Source organism: Pocillopora damicornis, chromosome 1, assembly GCF_964200805.1.
Source record: "Pocillopora damicornis chromosome 1, jaPocDami1.2, whole genome shotgun sequence".
Lineage (NCBI taxonomy): Eukaryota > Metazoa > Cnidaria > Anthozoa > Scleractinia > Pocilloporidae > Pocillopora > Pocillopora damicornis.
In genome coordinates, this window is record NC_142670.1 from 39707333 (window position 1) to 39724213 (window position 16881).

At 38.7% G+C, this 16881-nt stretch overlaps 2 protein-coding genes and 1 pseudogene across 2 annotated transcripts; all 3 read right to left on the reverse strand.

Moving 5' to 3' along the window:
* Positions 1–1178: 1178 nt before the first annotated feature.
* On the reverse strand, positions 1179–4078 carry LOC149053828 (uncharacterized; annotated as a pseudogene).
* Positions 4079–4663: 585 nt separating this feature from the next.
* Positions 4664–6623, reverse strand: LOC149053829 (uncharacterized). Its single transcript, XM_089183724.1, has 2 exons — positions 6482–6623; positions 4664–5492 (listed from the first exon to the last, which is right to left on the reverse strand). Exons 1-2 carry the CDS (start codon positions 6621–6623, stop codon positions 4750–4752), a joined length of 885 nt encoding a protein of 294 aa, XP_089039850.1. The 3' UTR covers positions 4664–4749.
* Positions 6624–9502: 2879 nt separating this feature from the next.
* On the reverse strand, positions 9503–14112 carry LOC149053830 (uncharacterized). The gene is made up of 5 exons (XM_089196209.1): positions 13833–14112; positions 11517–12245; positions 10922–11197; positions 10398–10631; positions 9503–9900 (listed from the first exon to the last, which is right to left on the reverse strand). The coding sequence occupies exons 1-5, from the start codon at positions 14110–14112 to the stop codon at positions 9563–9565; spliced, it is 1857 nt and encodes a 618-aa protein (XP_089052335.1). The 3' UTR covers positions 9503–9562.
* Positions 14113–16881: the final 2769 nt, after the last annotated feature.

Here is a 16881-nt window from a genome sequence, read left to right on the forward strand (position 1 = left end):
TCAAAATACAAATTGAAGCAAATCAAATGATTGTCAAATTTTCCTTTATTCCTCCCTCCATGCATTTCCAATACACACCAATGGATTCCGATGGAAAACGTGGTTATCCGATGGAATAGGCAAAATTCTATTGGTGACACCTTCCTACGGAAGTAAGATAACCGGAAGTCACGACGGGAAAGAGTACCGGAAGTCAGATAAATATTGGGGAGGGCAGAAATGTTGTCCGATGGACTCCATCGATATCCATTCGTCGGATGGAATCCAATGGAGTCCATCCATGTCCATCGGAATAACTAGAAGTGTAGTGGTAAACCTAAACTCAGACAACGAACTGACATTTCGCCCATTGCTCATATTTTCCCTCTCGCCTACGGAGCTCGGAAAAATACTACTCAACTGGCAAATATTATCGTGCAAGAAAATTTCAATTGGCTACTCGAGCGATTTTATAGTACCCCTAATAACAAAGTTCACACAAACCTGGCCCTTTTTTAATTGTGGATATGAGAATCTCAGGAGATTCGATATGCAAATTTCGCGGCGTTGGCACGGTCAAAGGAGTCTGGGGAGAGCATACATCTTATTTTTGTACCCTTACCTAAAAATGCTAATATCCGTATACATAATTGAACGATTTAGTGCTGTTACCTAACCTAATCTGTTCAAGCTCTATCTTTGTGGCCATAACCTACAGGCAACCCTGTGTCCATTGTCAGTAAATAGGAATTCAATTGCCTCAAATAGTTTGATAAAACACTTTAATTTCATCAGGTCGAAATACGTTGCATATATCTTCTTGCAGATGGCGGACCGATTGTTATATAAAGCAGATCAATTTGGAGATGATGGCTTGATTCTGTGTCTTAGAATCACGGAATAATTGACAGTTTGGAACAATCAATGCATATTCTTATAATATTCTGCACAGTTTATCCACGAGTTCACCATAGCGTTACTTTAATCAATTTGCGCACTCTCTCCAACGACTAGATATGATGATACATGTTAACATAATAGGACAGTTCAGCGCTACTACCTCAACTGGTCTGTTCAAACTTTATCTTAGTTTGTGGCCTTAACCCAGAGACAACCCAGACAGAAACATCTGTCTCGATTGTTAGTAAATAGGCCTAAATAGTAGTTTTGAATATCATCGTTACTTCAGTTCGTTTATTTCAAGTACTTTCATAAAACACTTCAACTTCATCGGGTTTAAAATTTCGACTTCCTGCTAGGAATGATTGGGTAAAGGAGCTGCCATAACTGTGGCCAGATGGTGGCCTGTAGGTGTATCCAAGGTTTGAGTAAGAATTTGAGTTGAATGAGGCGTAACTGGCAATGGAAATATCGTTTCCTCCACCAAATGTGGGTCCATTCTTTGAACAACTGTATATGGAATGGCGACCTGAACTATGCTGCCCTGTTTTAAAAAGTTTCAATGGTGCCCAGCCTGGCTGGTTAACCAATGAGAACAAAAAGGCCTTTGAGCTGTGCTGGTATCCACAATTGAAAACTGATAAACAAAATGGTAAAAAAGTGTCACAAACTATTTCAGTAAACTGAGATGAAGGTGAATATTTGTAACACTTGACCACAGCAAAATTTAAAACGGTCGAGAAATTGCGTTCACCAGTTTATAACAACAATGATAGGAAAAGTTACTGAATGAATTATCCACCACTCGTTTGACTTCAACCTTTTTCTATGGTAAAAGAAATTATTGCGTAAATACAGGGAACAGCGTTTCCTAATCGAGCACGATCTTGTGTCAAAATTTAATTCCAATCAGATAATCAGACAACAGAAACTTTATGCTAGAATTTCTTTTCAGGTTCAAGTTATTTTAGAGGAGAGATTTTATGTCGCTTACATGGGTTCTGGAAAACAAGTTACTGCGTGTAGTTTCAAATGTAGAAGGTGGATGTATGTTTCAATGAAGTGAAAAAATATAGCGAAAGCATTCAATGATTCATTTACCCCATGATGTGCTGGTGTATCCACCAAAGATGTATTTTCCCACACGGATAATGGTCACTGTGGGCCCTTTGTGGTCACACTTTGAGTGGAAGGTAGTGCTGGCCCAACCATCCATGGATGCTCGCCAGCAGCGCGTCCAGTGTGAAGACTGGCTCTGCACAACAGGGTTTAACCAAATTTTCAAATTGTGTAGGTAATAAACATTATGTTTCAGTATTACTGATTGCTCCAAACCTGAAAAAGAAAGATATCTCAGCCTGTTTTAACTGCTCAATTTCAAAGGGATCAATTTTGGTTTTGGTCCCGGAATACAATTTAATCCCAAATTAGAATGAACTAGTACAAACAGCAAAAAATGTTTTTTCATCTTTTTACTGTAAAATTTAATTCATTTATTAGCAATAGTTAGACTTGTTGGCCCATTTCAGTTTCAGGCTTGTTAAATAGGGCTGGTATAAATAATAACCAGGCCAGAGCACAACACTGGGAGACATGTTCGCTACTCTGCGAGAAGTGCGTGCGTTCATTAACGTCCCCTGCCAACCAGTACAGAGAGACGTCGGAGTTTATCGTCTTTATCCGAGAAGACTAAAATATTTAACTACTTGCAGATGTCATGATAGCGGCTGCACATTCTCCTCAGTTATTTTAAGACCCTGAGTGTGAAACCCTCGACCTTTCGCACGGCAGTCCGGCGCTCTACACCATGAGCCGGCCAAGTGCGGTTTTGGGATATTTTTCAAATGCTGGATTTAGTAAGTAAGTAAGTAAGTTTATTAAATCTCCACCCAGTGGCTCTTCCGATTTAATTTACAATAATTGGAAATAGAATAAAACTACCTATAAAAGTTACAATAATATCATGATAAAGAAACAAATACAAATAAATAACTAACATATTCTTAAAATTCTATACCTAAAAAAGATTCCTATGGACTGTCATATATTTCGCGCTTTACTGCACGCTTGAAAACTGAGAGTGTTGCGCTATTTTTCGTTTCTTCACTTATAAGAGAATTCCAGGCAGTAATTGCTCTATAACTAAAAGACCTCTGTGCTGTGGCTGTCCTACAAAACGGTACAACTAAGTTGTCTCTAGATCTAGTATTGTAGCTGTGGATAGCTGATCTTTTGTTGACGTAACACTCTAAATATGGTGGTGCAAGGCCATTGACTATTTTGTATAGCATCGTAACATCACGCACTTATAACTGGTTCTTAATAGAAGGCCAACACAGTGCCCGCAGCACTGGTGAGATGTGATCAAACTTCTTACTGTTTGTCAACACACGGGCAGCAAAGTTTTGTACAAGTTGCAATTTGTTTATGTTATTCGCAAACGTTCTAGACCAAACTGTCGAGCAATAAAAGAGTTTACAAAAAACTAGACAATTCAGAATGGTGGTAAGTACTGATTTGGAAAACAAATGCCTAGCTCTGCTTATCTGGCATAGGGTAGAAATAAGAGACGAGGTCAGGGTGTTAACGTGTTCATTAAAAGTAAGGTTCGAGTCCAATATTATACCCAGGTCTTTGACTGAGGACACAGGAATTAAGTGTTGCCCAAGAAAGGGGACTCTGATATCAGGAACCCTACTTAAAAGCTGTTTCGTTCCAAAAAGAATAAGTTTAGTTTTGTCTGGATTAATAAGCAACTTATTCGTACAGATTTGATGATTGTGGTGTTCTCATCAAATCTGTGAAAATAAGAACAACAGTGGGGCAATGTGGAAAACTATTCGCAGTGCCCTCCCAAATAAATCAGACCGCCCAAGCTTTACCTAGGACACAGACGCACTCGCTAATGAATTCAATCGCTTCTTTATATCTATGGGACAGAAGGCCGCCGATGACTCTGCGGAGCTCGCTCGCTTTCACGGCCTACCAACTACTCCTGTTTATCTCGGTTCAACTCATTGTGATGAACTGTTTGACTTCAAAGCAATAACCAGTGAAGATGTGCGAAAAGTGATTATGGCTATGCCTTCTAATAAAGCTCCAGGCTATGACAGAATTCCAGTGTTTGTGATCAAGGCCTATTTACCGTATATATTACCAACTCTAACTGCATTGATAAACTTGATAAACTCTTCTCCATACAACAAACATATCGTGCTATTAAGACAAGTAATACCGCGTTCCACTTACATATTGTTAAAGCTCTGCAGCAAAAGTAACTAATAAATAATACCTCCCAATACTTCTGCAATCACCAAGGTTGTTGTCTCTACCAATCCGAAGCTGTTTTTAGCCCGGCAAATGAAATATACGTTTCCTTCACCCATTTCAATTAGAAGACATCCATCTGTCTGAAAAAGAGGAAGTGAGACAGAAGACTTTTGGCCCTGGTACCACTCAACGTTTGGACGAGGAGAGCCTGAGGCTTCGCAGCACAGGGTTACATTTGTCCCTGGAAATCCATCCACAATTGTAGGGGGCCTTTTGGTAAATTTAGGTGGTTCTGAGGAAAGAAAAGAATCAATTTAACAGTCACAAAAAAAAAAACGTGGTGAAGATCTTAAAAGTCTGAGCTATAGATGGCGTGGCAAAGCTTATCATAATCATTTCTCTCTTTGACAAGCAGCTTTAACGTAATCAAGTTAGGGTGCGCCAGAATCATTTAGGCTATGTTTTCTTGGTTTTAGAAAAGTCTCGATCAATAGACCTGAATAACCATGATGATTCGAGAAAGGGCATTATCTGATTCTGAAAACAAATGGCACTGACCTCCTAATATTTCGAACAACTGAAAGCAAGGCTGAAAATGGCTCAAACGTAAAAGACCCTACCTTTTATGCGCAATCTGCTTATTATTCGGAACATACCCAAACCAGTGTGAGCTGTACACATATACGACCCAGCATGTGACCTTTGTACGCTGCTTATTCGAAGCGCACCATCCTCAACAGTAGCATTAGATAGAGTACCTCCAAGTTTACGCCACGTTATCCTGGACGAAAGATGGCCTTGAACCCAACAGTAAAATATTACAGGCTCGTCCGCAAAGACTTCCTGAGATACTGGATACACCCTGATCTTCAGTGGAACAACACATTCTCCCTTTAATCCCTGAATACCAACCAATCCTCTGCTGCCTTTGCTTCCTTTTAAGCCAATAGATCCTTGTTGTCCTTGACGACCCTTGGTCTCTCCTCTAATCCCGGGCGCTCCAACGGACCCTTTGTCGCCCTTGTCGCCTTTTACTCCCTGAGGTCCCACAGGTCCTCTTTTACCACTGGCACCTAGAGCCCCGATTGGACCTGGAGGGCCTCGTGAGCCGGTTTCCCCTGTGGCTCCTTTTTCTCCTTTGTACCCTGGATACCCGTGGGCACCTGGAGGACCTGGAGGTCCTGTCTGACAAATCTTGTTGTTGACACTGCAGGATTTATTGAACTTGTTGTTAATTTCCTGGCGGACTTGCTGCAGAGTTATTGTTCCTGCACCAACATTTCTTCTCTCTCTTTCATGATCACGGATAACTGATACCACACTTCCAACTTTGTTTTCAAAACCTGTGGAGGTTACGATAACAAATATTTCTTATGGGATTAGTGAAATAATGCATTTTAAAGTGCGAAAGAATAAGCAGACTTGATGTAGTCGTTTATCAATCGATGTTTTCGGTGAAGAGAAAGAAAATGGAAAGTAGAAACAAAAGAGGAATATGCAAATGTTAAAACATTAATATTCTCACAAAATCGGTGCAAAAATGAATATATGAACATGAAATGGAGTCAGAGTTAAAGAACAAAAAAATTTATAAAAGGAACCTTGGACGTCTATACATTTTTTTTTTAAATAGCCTGAGGGCTGTCTGAAGCTGCCTCTAGTCTTGAGACTTTTCAGGTGCGAGATTTCAAGTAAGCTCATTGAGCATCGTGCTCAAAGTTCTGTTCGTAAGATATAACTAACAATTCTGCTGTCATGAAAATTTCGGTGCTAAAAATTAGCGGTGATCAAACACATTAGTGTAAGATAATTAGAGTGTATGCTGCTGTGTTTCAGGAAGTCAAAACAGTGGGAGTCATAACTTCGATTTGGTTCAACATGTTACCTGATCCAATTTGCATTCTTCGGTGGCCTGACGCACGAATGCATGTCACCCTTCATTACAGTAATATGTTAAAGCATATGTTTTCGATAACCATACAGTTTCTTGAGTAAAGAGAAACAATAGCAAAAACTTGTTGATTACCTTAAGCGTGTTCTTTCGCATAAAGCTTGTGAAAAAAGAAAATAGTTCAGGGTTTAAGCGTCAGCTGAGTTTGACCTTTTCCAAAAGTAGCCTTGGCAAAAGGATAACATACAAATAAAATACAACTTTTAAAAGATATATTTTCGTTCAGACTTATTTCACAATCAACGGCAGTAGAATTATAGCGAGTATAATGTTTATAGAATTGAGAGGTAAACGAACGATAAATCATTTTGTGCTGTGATGCAGTTTAATGTTGGTTATTAAAAGCTAACAGATCTGAGGTACGTGTAACCAATTACTCACCAAACATAACATCCGGCTTTTCCTTTCTCCTTGTTGTGGATGCAGTTTCATAAATTTGTAACCTCTTCTTCACTATTCTTTCTATGTTTGTTTTCAGGTCATCGTCAATCCGCTGAATTCGGTTTTCAAGCCTTGTTTCCATCGCTTTCGAATTGTTGTACACAAATTCGATCCTCATGAACAAAAATGTTACAAGAGTCAAAGAAGTCACTGAAATAGCCACGGAAATTCTGCTCATCTTTTCGGTAGATTTCGTGCAGACGTTCCTCTTTGCATCTATTTCTGTATCGGCGATCTCTGAAACAGGAGGAATACAGTTCGTTGGCGGGGACTGATGTAGCTTAAAAACGTTAGTTAAGATGAAACTACCCTTTCAGCGCTGAGCTGTTTACGCGTACTCACTATAGCTTAAAGTATCACTTACACATTTGTAAGACAATAAAGATTAAATTTCTTAAGAGGAGGTCTTTGACCGAATATTTTTTAAGAGCAGGGTGAGTCTGAAATAGAAGTGAAAAGAAAGTTGATAATCAGATGGAGGAAGAAAAACGTCTGAATACTCATTGACAATACTCCCATCGTAGACGTCAGCTTTTCAGATTTCTCTGAGACAGCCCCTTGAGGCTACGATGATTTATCATTAAGGATGCGAATAAGACTTAAATGAGGTTGAAAGCTCAACACTTGTTTTGGGGATGACCTTAAGCTTGAAGCTTCGCCCTAAAGTTATTCCCACGTTGGCTTTGTTCCGGGGAAAAACGATGCACGAAATTCAAAACGGGAATCGCAAATTAAGGCTGAGTTGAAAACATTAACTAAGCCATCAAATTTGACTGAAGGTTTCAGAAATCACTTTACAGACTACTCTACACGAAGCGCTACAGCAATTAATATTCTTTGAATGTTTTTCAAATGTATTTTGATACTTCTGGCTAGGCAGAAAAGCAAATACAGTGTTACCTTATACAACAAAACAGATATTTCCATGGAGGAATAAAACTATGATGATGGAAAACCTATATTTCCAATGGAATCTTTTCGTGTGTATTAGTCACACACGTTGCACAAGTCATAATGTTTCGCCTGTGACAGGTGCAGTATTTTTAAGAGAAGTAAATATTCCAGCACTGAAAAAAGTCGGCGTTAATCCAGCTGAATTCGTTGAGGTATTGAAACGTTTTATAGCTATCCGTGTTGCTCAGTAGTAAAACAAACACTTTCTTCTGTTGCAGATACAAGAAATCATGAAATCGGTTACCTTATTTTGTATCTGGTTGGTTAAATAAAAAAAGAGAAATTCTGGATCACTAACAGCTCACATATGAAATTCGTTTTAGATCACCAGCAATTCCAGGCCGGCAATATTCAAAAAAGTTAACTGTAACTTAAACTGGACTAGACGTGAACTCTTCATGCAGATACTACCTTTGAGCTGCAATTCATCTTTTTAAGCGGAGAAGTCCAGTCACTGATGTTTGTAGAGGAACAAGATGTATCAACCGTTTGTTAAAAGGAATAGGAAGATTTGACTTTCGTATGCAATTTACCTAAATAAGAGATTTATTGGCCAATAAATGTCAAAATGAATCCAACGAGCGCTTTCTGTAGTAAAAATGGTAGACACAGTCTCCCTCTCATATCTACGATATGCCTAATTTCACCAGTATTAAATTGTAGCATTTCCTTTTTCCTTCGGATCGGATCCACGCATGCCCACCTGAAACTACTCTCTTACATTTTTTTCGAATTCAGGTTGCCCCACACGAGAGCTATAGATTCTTGTTAATAATCACGGCCTGCTCGCAACCGTAGAAAAGATGCACACCTAATAAACGCGCGTATAAATTGAATTTTTTAGGTTTTAAGTTTTCTGCCTCAGAATCTTCGGTTCTGAATCCACTAGGACCGTCTGGAGGCTCAGAAGAAAACCGGCGAAAAATACGTCCTCTGTTCTTATGTAAATTTGTGTGATTATCAACTAAACGTTGAGGAAGGTAAGTGCTGGTCTTGCGTCTCTTTCATTGGGCAAATAGTTGACTCTTGTCAGGTTTTCAAACTTTCATACGGCATCTTATTCACTATGACGTCATTTATCATCTAAGGGCGACGGCACGTGCGCAATATGCACGACATTTCACTCTAGAACAAGACAAAAGCACAAGTGGAAAGCAGCACAAAGGTCACACTGAAATAATAGAAAATGGAATAAGAGTGCAATTATAAATTTCTCCATCGATGGTTTGGCAAATAATACGAACTGATATTTTGCTCATCGCTCTTATTTTCCCTCGCCCCTACGGGGCTCGGAAAAATACTGCGCAACACGCAAATATCACCGTGCAAGAAATATTCGGTTGGAATTAATCTATCCTTCTCGTGCGATTTTATTGTACCTCTAATAACAAATTACACACAAACCTCGCCCCTTTTTACTGGTGGATATGAAAATTCGATGAGCAAATTTTTTAGCGTTAGCACGGCCAAGGGAGACTGGGGAGAGCATACATCTTATTTTGGTACACTCTCCTACGACTATAAAATGATAGTATCCGTATGCATAATTGATCAGTTTTGTGTTTACCACGGCCTGATCTGTTCAAGCTTAATCTTTGTGGCCATAAGCCACAGGCAACCCTGTCTCCATTGTCTGTAAAAAGGAATTGGTTTCCTTCAAGTAGTTTCATAAAACACTTCAACTTCGTCAGGTCGATATAGGTTGCATACATCTTATTAAAGATCAATTTGGAGATAATGGCTTGATTCTGTATCTTAGAATTACAGAATAACTGACAGCTTAGTACAATCACTGCACGTTTTTATAACATTCTGCACAATTAATCCCCAAATTCAATATAGCGTTACTTTGATCAATTTGCGCACTCTCTCCAAAGACTAATAATGATGATACCTGCATACGTGATTGGACAGTTTAGTGCTAGAACCTAAAATGATCTGTTGAAGCTTTGTCTCAGTTTGTGGCCTTAACCCCCAGGCAACCCATACAGAAACGTCTGTCTGGATTGTTAGTAAATAGGCCTAAATAGGAATTTTGAATATCATCGTTACTTCAGTTTGTTTGTTTCAAGTAGTTTCATAAAACACTTCAACTTCATTGGGTTGAAATTTGTAACTTCCTGCCAGGAATGATTTAGTGAAGGAGCTGCCATAACTGTGGCCAGATGGTGGAATGTAGGTGAATCCAAGGTTTGAGTAAGAACTTGTGTTGGATGGGGCGTAGCTGCTAATGAGAATATCGTATCCTCCACCAAATGTGGGTCCACGGTCATTACAACCGTATATGGAACGGCGACGAGAATTAGATAGTCCTGTTTGAGACAGTTTCACTGGTGGCCAGCCAGGCATGTTAACCAATGAGAACAAAAAGGCCTTTGAACTGTACCGGTATCTACAATCGGAAGCTAATGAACAAATCGTAAAAAAGAGTCACAAACTATTTCAGAACCGAGATGAAGGATAATATATTCGTGACACGTATGTGTATGTGTGTTAATATGTTCGTGGCCAGAGGAAAATTTAAAACGGTCGAGAAATTGCGTTTAAGAGCGTTTTTTAAGTTAACAAAAACAACAAAACGAAAACTGTATTGAATTAATTTTCCACCAGTTGTGTGACTTCAACCTTTCTCTTTGGTTGAAGAAATGATGGCGTAAATACAGGGAACAGCTTTTCCTAATCGTGCATGATCTTGTGTCAAAATTTAATTCCAGTCAGATAATCAGACAACAGAAACTTTATGCAATGGTTTCTTTTCAGGTTCAATTTAAGAGGAGAGACTTTAAGTCGCTTACATGAGTTTTGGAAAATAAGAAACTGCGTGTAGTTACAAATGTAAAAAAGTGGGCACAGGTTTCACTGAAGAGGAAAATGATGCATAAGCAATTATTGATTCACTAACCCCATGATGTGCTGGTGTATCCACCAAAGATGTATAATCCCACGCGGATAATGGTCACCGTGGGCCCTTTGTTGTCACACTTTGAGTGGAAGGTAGTGCTGGCCCAACCATCCACTGATGCTATCCAGCAGCGCTTCCAGTGAGAGGACTGGCTCTGTTCAACAGGGTTTAACCAAATTCCGAAAGTGCGTAGGTAATGACCATTATATGCCAGTATTTCTGATTGCTCCAAACCTGAATTCAGAAAAGAAAGATATTGACAACTCTCGTGTGATCGATTTAGCAAAATTCTATTTTTCACTGTTCATGTAAGAACACAACTGTGTAAGTAGAGCTTTTATTTTCCTCATTAATTCGAAACGTACATGCATTGTCGCTTAATTGATTGACAAATTTTCTCTTTGTTGAAGCTCACAGGACTCACAGCACTCTCATTTTAATTTACGTGCTATTAAGAAAAGTGATACTATCTTCCATTTATATATTTTTTAAGCTCTGCAGCAAAAGTAACTAAAAAATGATACCTCTTAATTGTGCTGCAATCACCGTGGTTGTTGTCTCTGCCAATCCGAAGCTGTTTTTAGCCCGGCAGATGAAATCTACTCGATCGTTTTCTTTAACCATTTTAAAAAGAAGACATCTATCTTCCCGAAAAACAGGAAATGAGACAGAAGGCTTTTGGGCCTGGAGCCATTCAACCTTTGGACGTGGGAAACCTGAGGCCTCGCAGCACAGGGTTACATTAGTTCCTGGAAATGCACCGACCAATGTAGGGGGCTTATTGGTGAATTTAGGCGGTTCTGGAAAATGAAAAAAGATCGATTTAACAGAAAAAAACAAACGTGGTGAAGATCCTTAAAGTCTGAGCTAAAGATGGCGAGACAAAGCTTATCATAATCATTTCACTCTTTGACAAGCAGCTTTACCGAAACCAAGGTACACAAGAATCATTCAGGTTATGTTTTCTGGGTATTAGGAAAGACTTGATCCTTAAACCTGAATAACCATGATGATTAGATTAGGGGTATTACCTATTCGCAAAACAAACGACACTGGTCTCTTTACTTTTCGAACGACTGAAAGCAGGGCTCAAAATCGCTCAAAAGTGAAATACCCTACCTTTTACGTGTAATCTGCTTATTATTCGGAACATTCCTAAACCAGTGTGAGCTGTACACATGTACGACCCAGCATGTGACCTTTGTGCGCTGCTTATTCGAAGCGCACCATCTTCCACATTAGCATCAGATAGAGTACCTCCAAGTTTACGCCAAGTTATCTTGGACGACAGATGGCCTTGAACCCAACAGTAAAATATTATGGGCTCCTCCACAAAGACTTCCTGAGATACTGGATATACACTGATCTTCAGTGGAACCACACATTCTCCCTTTGGTCCCTGAATACCAACCAATCCTCTGCTGCCTTTGCTTCCTTTTAAGCCAATAGATCCTTGTTGTCCTTGACGACCTTTCGTTCCAGTCTCTCCTCTAATCCCAGGCGCTCCAACGGACCCTTTGTCGCCCTTGTCGCCTTTTACTCCCTGAGGTCCCACAGGTCCTCTTTTACCACTCATGCCTGGAGCCCCGATTGGACCCGGTGGGCCTCGTGAGCCGGTTTTTCCTGCGGCTCCTTTTTCTCCTTTGTACCCTGGATACCCGTGGGCACCTGGAGGACCTGGAGGTCCTGTCTGACAAATCTTGTTGTTTACATTGCAGGACTGATTGAACTTGTTGTTGATTTCCTGGCGGACTTGCCGCAGAGTTATTGTTCCTGCAGCAACATTTCTTTTCTCTCTTTGATGATCACGGATAACTGATGACACACTTCCAACTTTGTTTTCAAAACCTGCAGAAGTTACGATAACAAATATTTCTCAGGGGATTAATGAAATAATGCATTTTAAAATGCGACAGAATAAGCTGCCTTGATGTAATTGTTTATCAATCGATGTTTACGGCGAAGAGAAAAAAATGAAAAAATAAAGAGAAAAGAAAAATACGCGAATGTTAAAACATTCATAAAATCGATGCAAAAATAGATAACTCGACTTTAAATGGAGTCAGGGTTAAAGAACTTTTCATTTCATCAATGCTATGACCAGAATATATTTTCATCAAAGGAACCTTTTACTTCTATAAATTTTGTTGAAAAATATCCCGAGGACTGTCTGAGGCTGCCTTTAATCTTGAGACTTTTCAGCTGAGAGTTTTTCAAGGAAGATTTCAGCCTGTTCACAAAAGATATTTAACAATTCTTTTGTTGTCAAAATTTCGATGCCAAAAATTGGCGGTGATCAAACACATTGGTCTAAGAGAATAAGAATGTATACTGTTCTGTTTCGGGAACTTAAAACAGTAGGAGTTATAACTTCGATTTGGTTCAACAAAATGTTACGTGGTTCAATTTGCATTCTTCTTGGCCTGACGCAGGAATGCATGTCACCCTACTTTACCTTAATGTGAAAGCAGATGTTTTCGATAACCATACAGTTTCCAGAGTTAAGCGACACAAAAACGAAAACGTTAACTTGTTGATTACCTCAAGCGTGTTCTTTCGTATAAGGCTTGTGAAAAAAGAAAATAATTCAGATTTTAGGCGCCGGTCAGTTAAGTTTGACCTTTCCCAAAAATGCTCTTGGCAGAAGGATAACATACAAATAAAATACAACTTAAGGTAGATTTTAATTAATAAAATCGGTGCAAAAATGGATAACTCGACATTAAATGGAGTCAGAGTTAAAGAACTTTCATTTCATTAATGCTATGACCAGAATATATTTTCATTAAATGAACCTTTTACTTCTATAAATTTTGTTGAAAAATAGCCCGAGAACTGTCTGAAGCTGCCTTTAGTCTTGAAACTTGTCAGCTGAGAGATTTCAGGCAAGTTCATCGAGCATCGGACTGTTCGCCAAAACATAGTTAGCAATTATACTGTCGTCAAAATATATTTCGGTGCCAAAATTGGTAGTGATCAGACACGTTAGTCTAAGAGAATGAGAATGTATGCTGCTTTGTTTCAGGAACTTAAAACAGTAGGAGTTATAACGACTTGGTTCAACAACATGTCGCGTGATCCAATCTTCATTCTTCGGCGGCCTGACGCACGAATGCATGTCACCCTGCATTACCGTAATGTGAAAGCGGATGTTTTCGATAACCATTCAGTTTCTTGAGTGTAGCAAATAGATAAAAACGTTCACTAGTTGATTACCTTACGCGTGTTCTTTCGCTTAAAGCTTGTGAAAAAAGAAAATATAAGATAGATTTTCGTTCTGTCTTTTTTCACAATCAACGGCAGTAGAATTGTAGCGAGTATTCTGTTTATCGAATTGAGAGGCAAACTAACGATAAATCCTTTTGTGCTGTGATGCAGTATAGTGTTGGTTATTAAAAGCGAATAGAACTGAGGTACGTGTAACCAGTGACTTACCAAAGATAACATCAGGCCTTTCCTTTCTTGTTGCTGTGGATGCAGTTTCATAAATTTGTAACCTCTTCTTCACTATTCTCTCTGTGTTAGTTTTCAAGTCATCGTCAATCCGCTGAATTCGGTTTTCAAGCCTTGCCTCCAGCGCTTTCGAATTGTTGTACACAAATTCGATCCTAATAAACAACAATGTCACAAGAGTCAAAGAAGTCACTGAAATAGCCATGGAAATTCCGCTGATATTTTCAGTAGATTTCGTGCGGACGTTCCTCTTTGCATCCATTTCTGTATTGGCGATCTTTAAAACAGCCGAGGAAGAATATAGTTCGTTGGTGGGGACTGATGTTACTCAAAAACGCAAGTGAAGATGAAACTACCCTTTTAGCGCTAAGCTGTTTCAGTTTACCCCGTGATATCTTAAAATATCACTTACACAGTTGTCAGACAACACAGATTATATTTATCAAGAGGAGGTCTTTGACCGAATTTTTTCTGGTGCAAGGGTGAGTCTGAAATAGAAATGAAAGGAAAATGAATAATCAGATGGAGGAAGAAAAACGTCTGCATACTCAATGACAATACTCCCATCGTAGACGTCGGCTTTTCATATTTCTCTTTCTTCAGGCTTCCATGATTTATTATTAACCTTTAACTCCCAACATCTCGTTAGTAATTCTCCCTACTGTCTGCCATAAAATACTTATGATTTCAATTTGGAGAATTTGGTATTGGGGTTCAACTTGTAGTCCCCTAGTTTAGTTTTTTCTTTTTTCTCCTCACTTGTCTGCTTGATTCTGTGTTGATATTGTAACGAGAAATTCTGTCTTGGTCGCTCTTTGGAGTTTAAGGGTTAAGGGCGCGTTATAAGACTTAAATGATGTTAAAAGCTCAGCACTTGTCTTGGAATGAATGTAATTTCTTGAAAAAAATATTTTGGGGATGACCTTAAGCTGGAAGTTTCGCTCTGAAGTTTTTTCAACGTTTGCTTTGTTCCGGAGAAAAATTATGCACGAAATTTAAACAAGGAATCGCAAATAAAGGCTTGGTTGAAAACATTAACTAAGCCATCAAATTTGACTGAAGGTTTTAGAAATCACCTTACAAACTACTCTACACGAAGCGTTACAGCAAATGTTCTTTGAATGTTTTTCAAATGTATTTTGATATTCCTGGGTAGGCAGCAAAGCAAATATAGTGTGACCTTATACAGCAAAACAGATATGTCCATGGAAGAACAAGACGATGATGAAGGCAGGTAAATGAATCATTCTTCCAGTCTGTTTCACAGAATGGCTTTGGCCAGTAAGATCATCATTAGACTAATAAAAAACTCCTGCAGTGCAGGAGTTTTTTATTAGTCTAGATTTGCCCCAGCTCGCGCAGAAGTATCAGGTTTACCAAAGGAGTACAGGAAGAAGGGTAGAATAGGAAAAAAAGATTTATTTCACTGAAAATAACTTTCAATAGATATCCTTAGCAAAATGATATTTTGGAGGGGTACAGGTGCAAACCTGTTTCTAGCGAAAAATTAAGCAGGCACGTTCACTTGCTGGGGTAAAATGCTGTCACTGGATTTAAAGAACCCAAAAGCTCCACTCTTTTCCTTTTCAATGTTTATTACAAAATTTTTAATATCAGAGATGGACATTTTCCTATTGAAGTTGCTACGAAAAGCGTTATACCTCAGGTTCAATTTTCTCACTTTCTTTGGAATTCACCTTTGGCCGCTTACAGCAAGGCGTGCTAAACTTTCAAGACTCTTATAATAAATCCTACAGATATTTGATTTATAGAGAAAATAGGGTAAGTTCAGAGGAGATTTAAGTAGAAGTTTGAAGTTTGTGGCTGATGGCCGAGACCATCAAAGGTGATAGGAGTTATTTATATAGAAGCCAAAAATAGATATGCTATCATCATAAAAATAAACAAACGTAGAAGGAAACACTTTTGATCTCTGAGAGAAGTTTTCAGACTGTAGCAAGGGTTTGATCTTCAAAGATTGTTAAATTGTACCACAATTCTTTGTTGTTACGTGTGTAATGTAGTTTTTCACATAGTTTTTGTATGTGTTGGCCATAGTCTTCCTCCGATATAAATATGCAATCTACCTTAATCCAGTTCCTTCTCATATTTAGCTGCGTAGTTATTCCAGGAGCTGGTACCCTCTTATTATTACAATACTAATTAGCAGAAAAATGGCTCCTGTAATTAGTCATTTTCTATGCAATACATTGCTTATACTTTATAAAGAGCACAATAAAAATGGTTTTGTTGTTGATGTCGTTGTTGTCAACTTTTATATTGGCTGGTCATATTTCAACACTATTGGGTTGTAGCAGTTTATAAAGTCTTGGTTGTAGCACTTGTACTCAGTACGTTGATCAAGGAACTAATCGATGCATAAAGCCTACCTGCTAGCCTCGACTTGATGCGCTCGACCCAGTTTCCTCACTCAAGTCCGTAACATTTCGAACGTGCGCTATTGGTGAACACATCTGTTGTTAATTCATGAGTGGCAAGGAGAACAATATGCCAAAATGAATGTTTTCCTTTAAGGAGACAATTTTCCAAATATAAGTAATCGTGTTTCTCTTCGTAGTTTTCTGTTTCTTCAGCTTTCTGCTATAACATTCTATATGTGTGCACGCCGTAAACGGTAAAAATGTGGCCCAAACAGTTATTCCGACCTCCTGACAGTAGTTTCATAACTAGCCAAATCCCTTTGTCATCTACCGAGTCAAACAACTTACTCTCCAATTCCCGGAGAAAAGGGAATAAATGGATTAATAACCTATAAAAAATTATCACTATTTCAAACAGAAGTTTTCATTTGAGTACGTTGCAACTTGTCCGACGAAATTATCTTGCTGAAAGAATAGCCCAATTTTTGTTACGTTTCATTGTTAAAGAAGTCTGTTGATGTGGTGGAGTATTACAATTATTTGATTTAAATATCCAGATCTTTCTTAATGACTGATATGTGATAGTGCTGAGTGTGTATCTTTGACGGAGGAAACCTTTGAACAATATGTATTAAGTCCCGAAATCTTAG

Bases quoted from the DNA above. Each gene is read 5' to 3' on its own strand.
- LOC149053829 (XM_089183724.1), bottom strand. From the start codon at position 6,623: ATGGAAACAAGGCTTGAAAACCGAATTCAGCGGATTGACGATGACCTG. The intron at 5,493-6,481 runs GTGAGTAATTGG...TAACCTCCACAG, and splicing joins AAAGCCGGATGTTATGTTTG to GTTTTGAAAACAAAGTTGGA.
- LOC149053830 (XM_089196209.1), bottom strand. From the start codon at position 14,112: ATGGATGCAAAGAGGAACGTCCGCACGAAATCTACTGAAAATATCAGC. The intron at 12,246-13,832 runs GTAAGTCACTGG...TAACTTCTGCAG, and splicing joins AAGGCCTGATGTTATCTTTG to GTTTTGAAAACAAAGTTGGA. The intron at 10,632-10,921 runs GTATCATTTTTT...TTCTGAATTCAG, and splicing joins GATTGCAGCACAATTAAGAG to GTTTGGAGCAATCAGAAATA.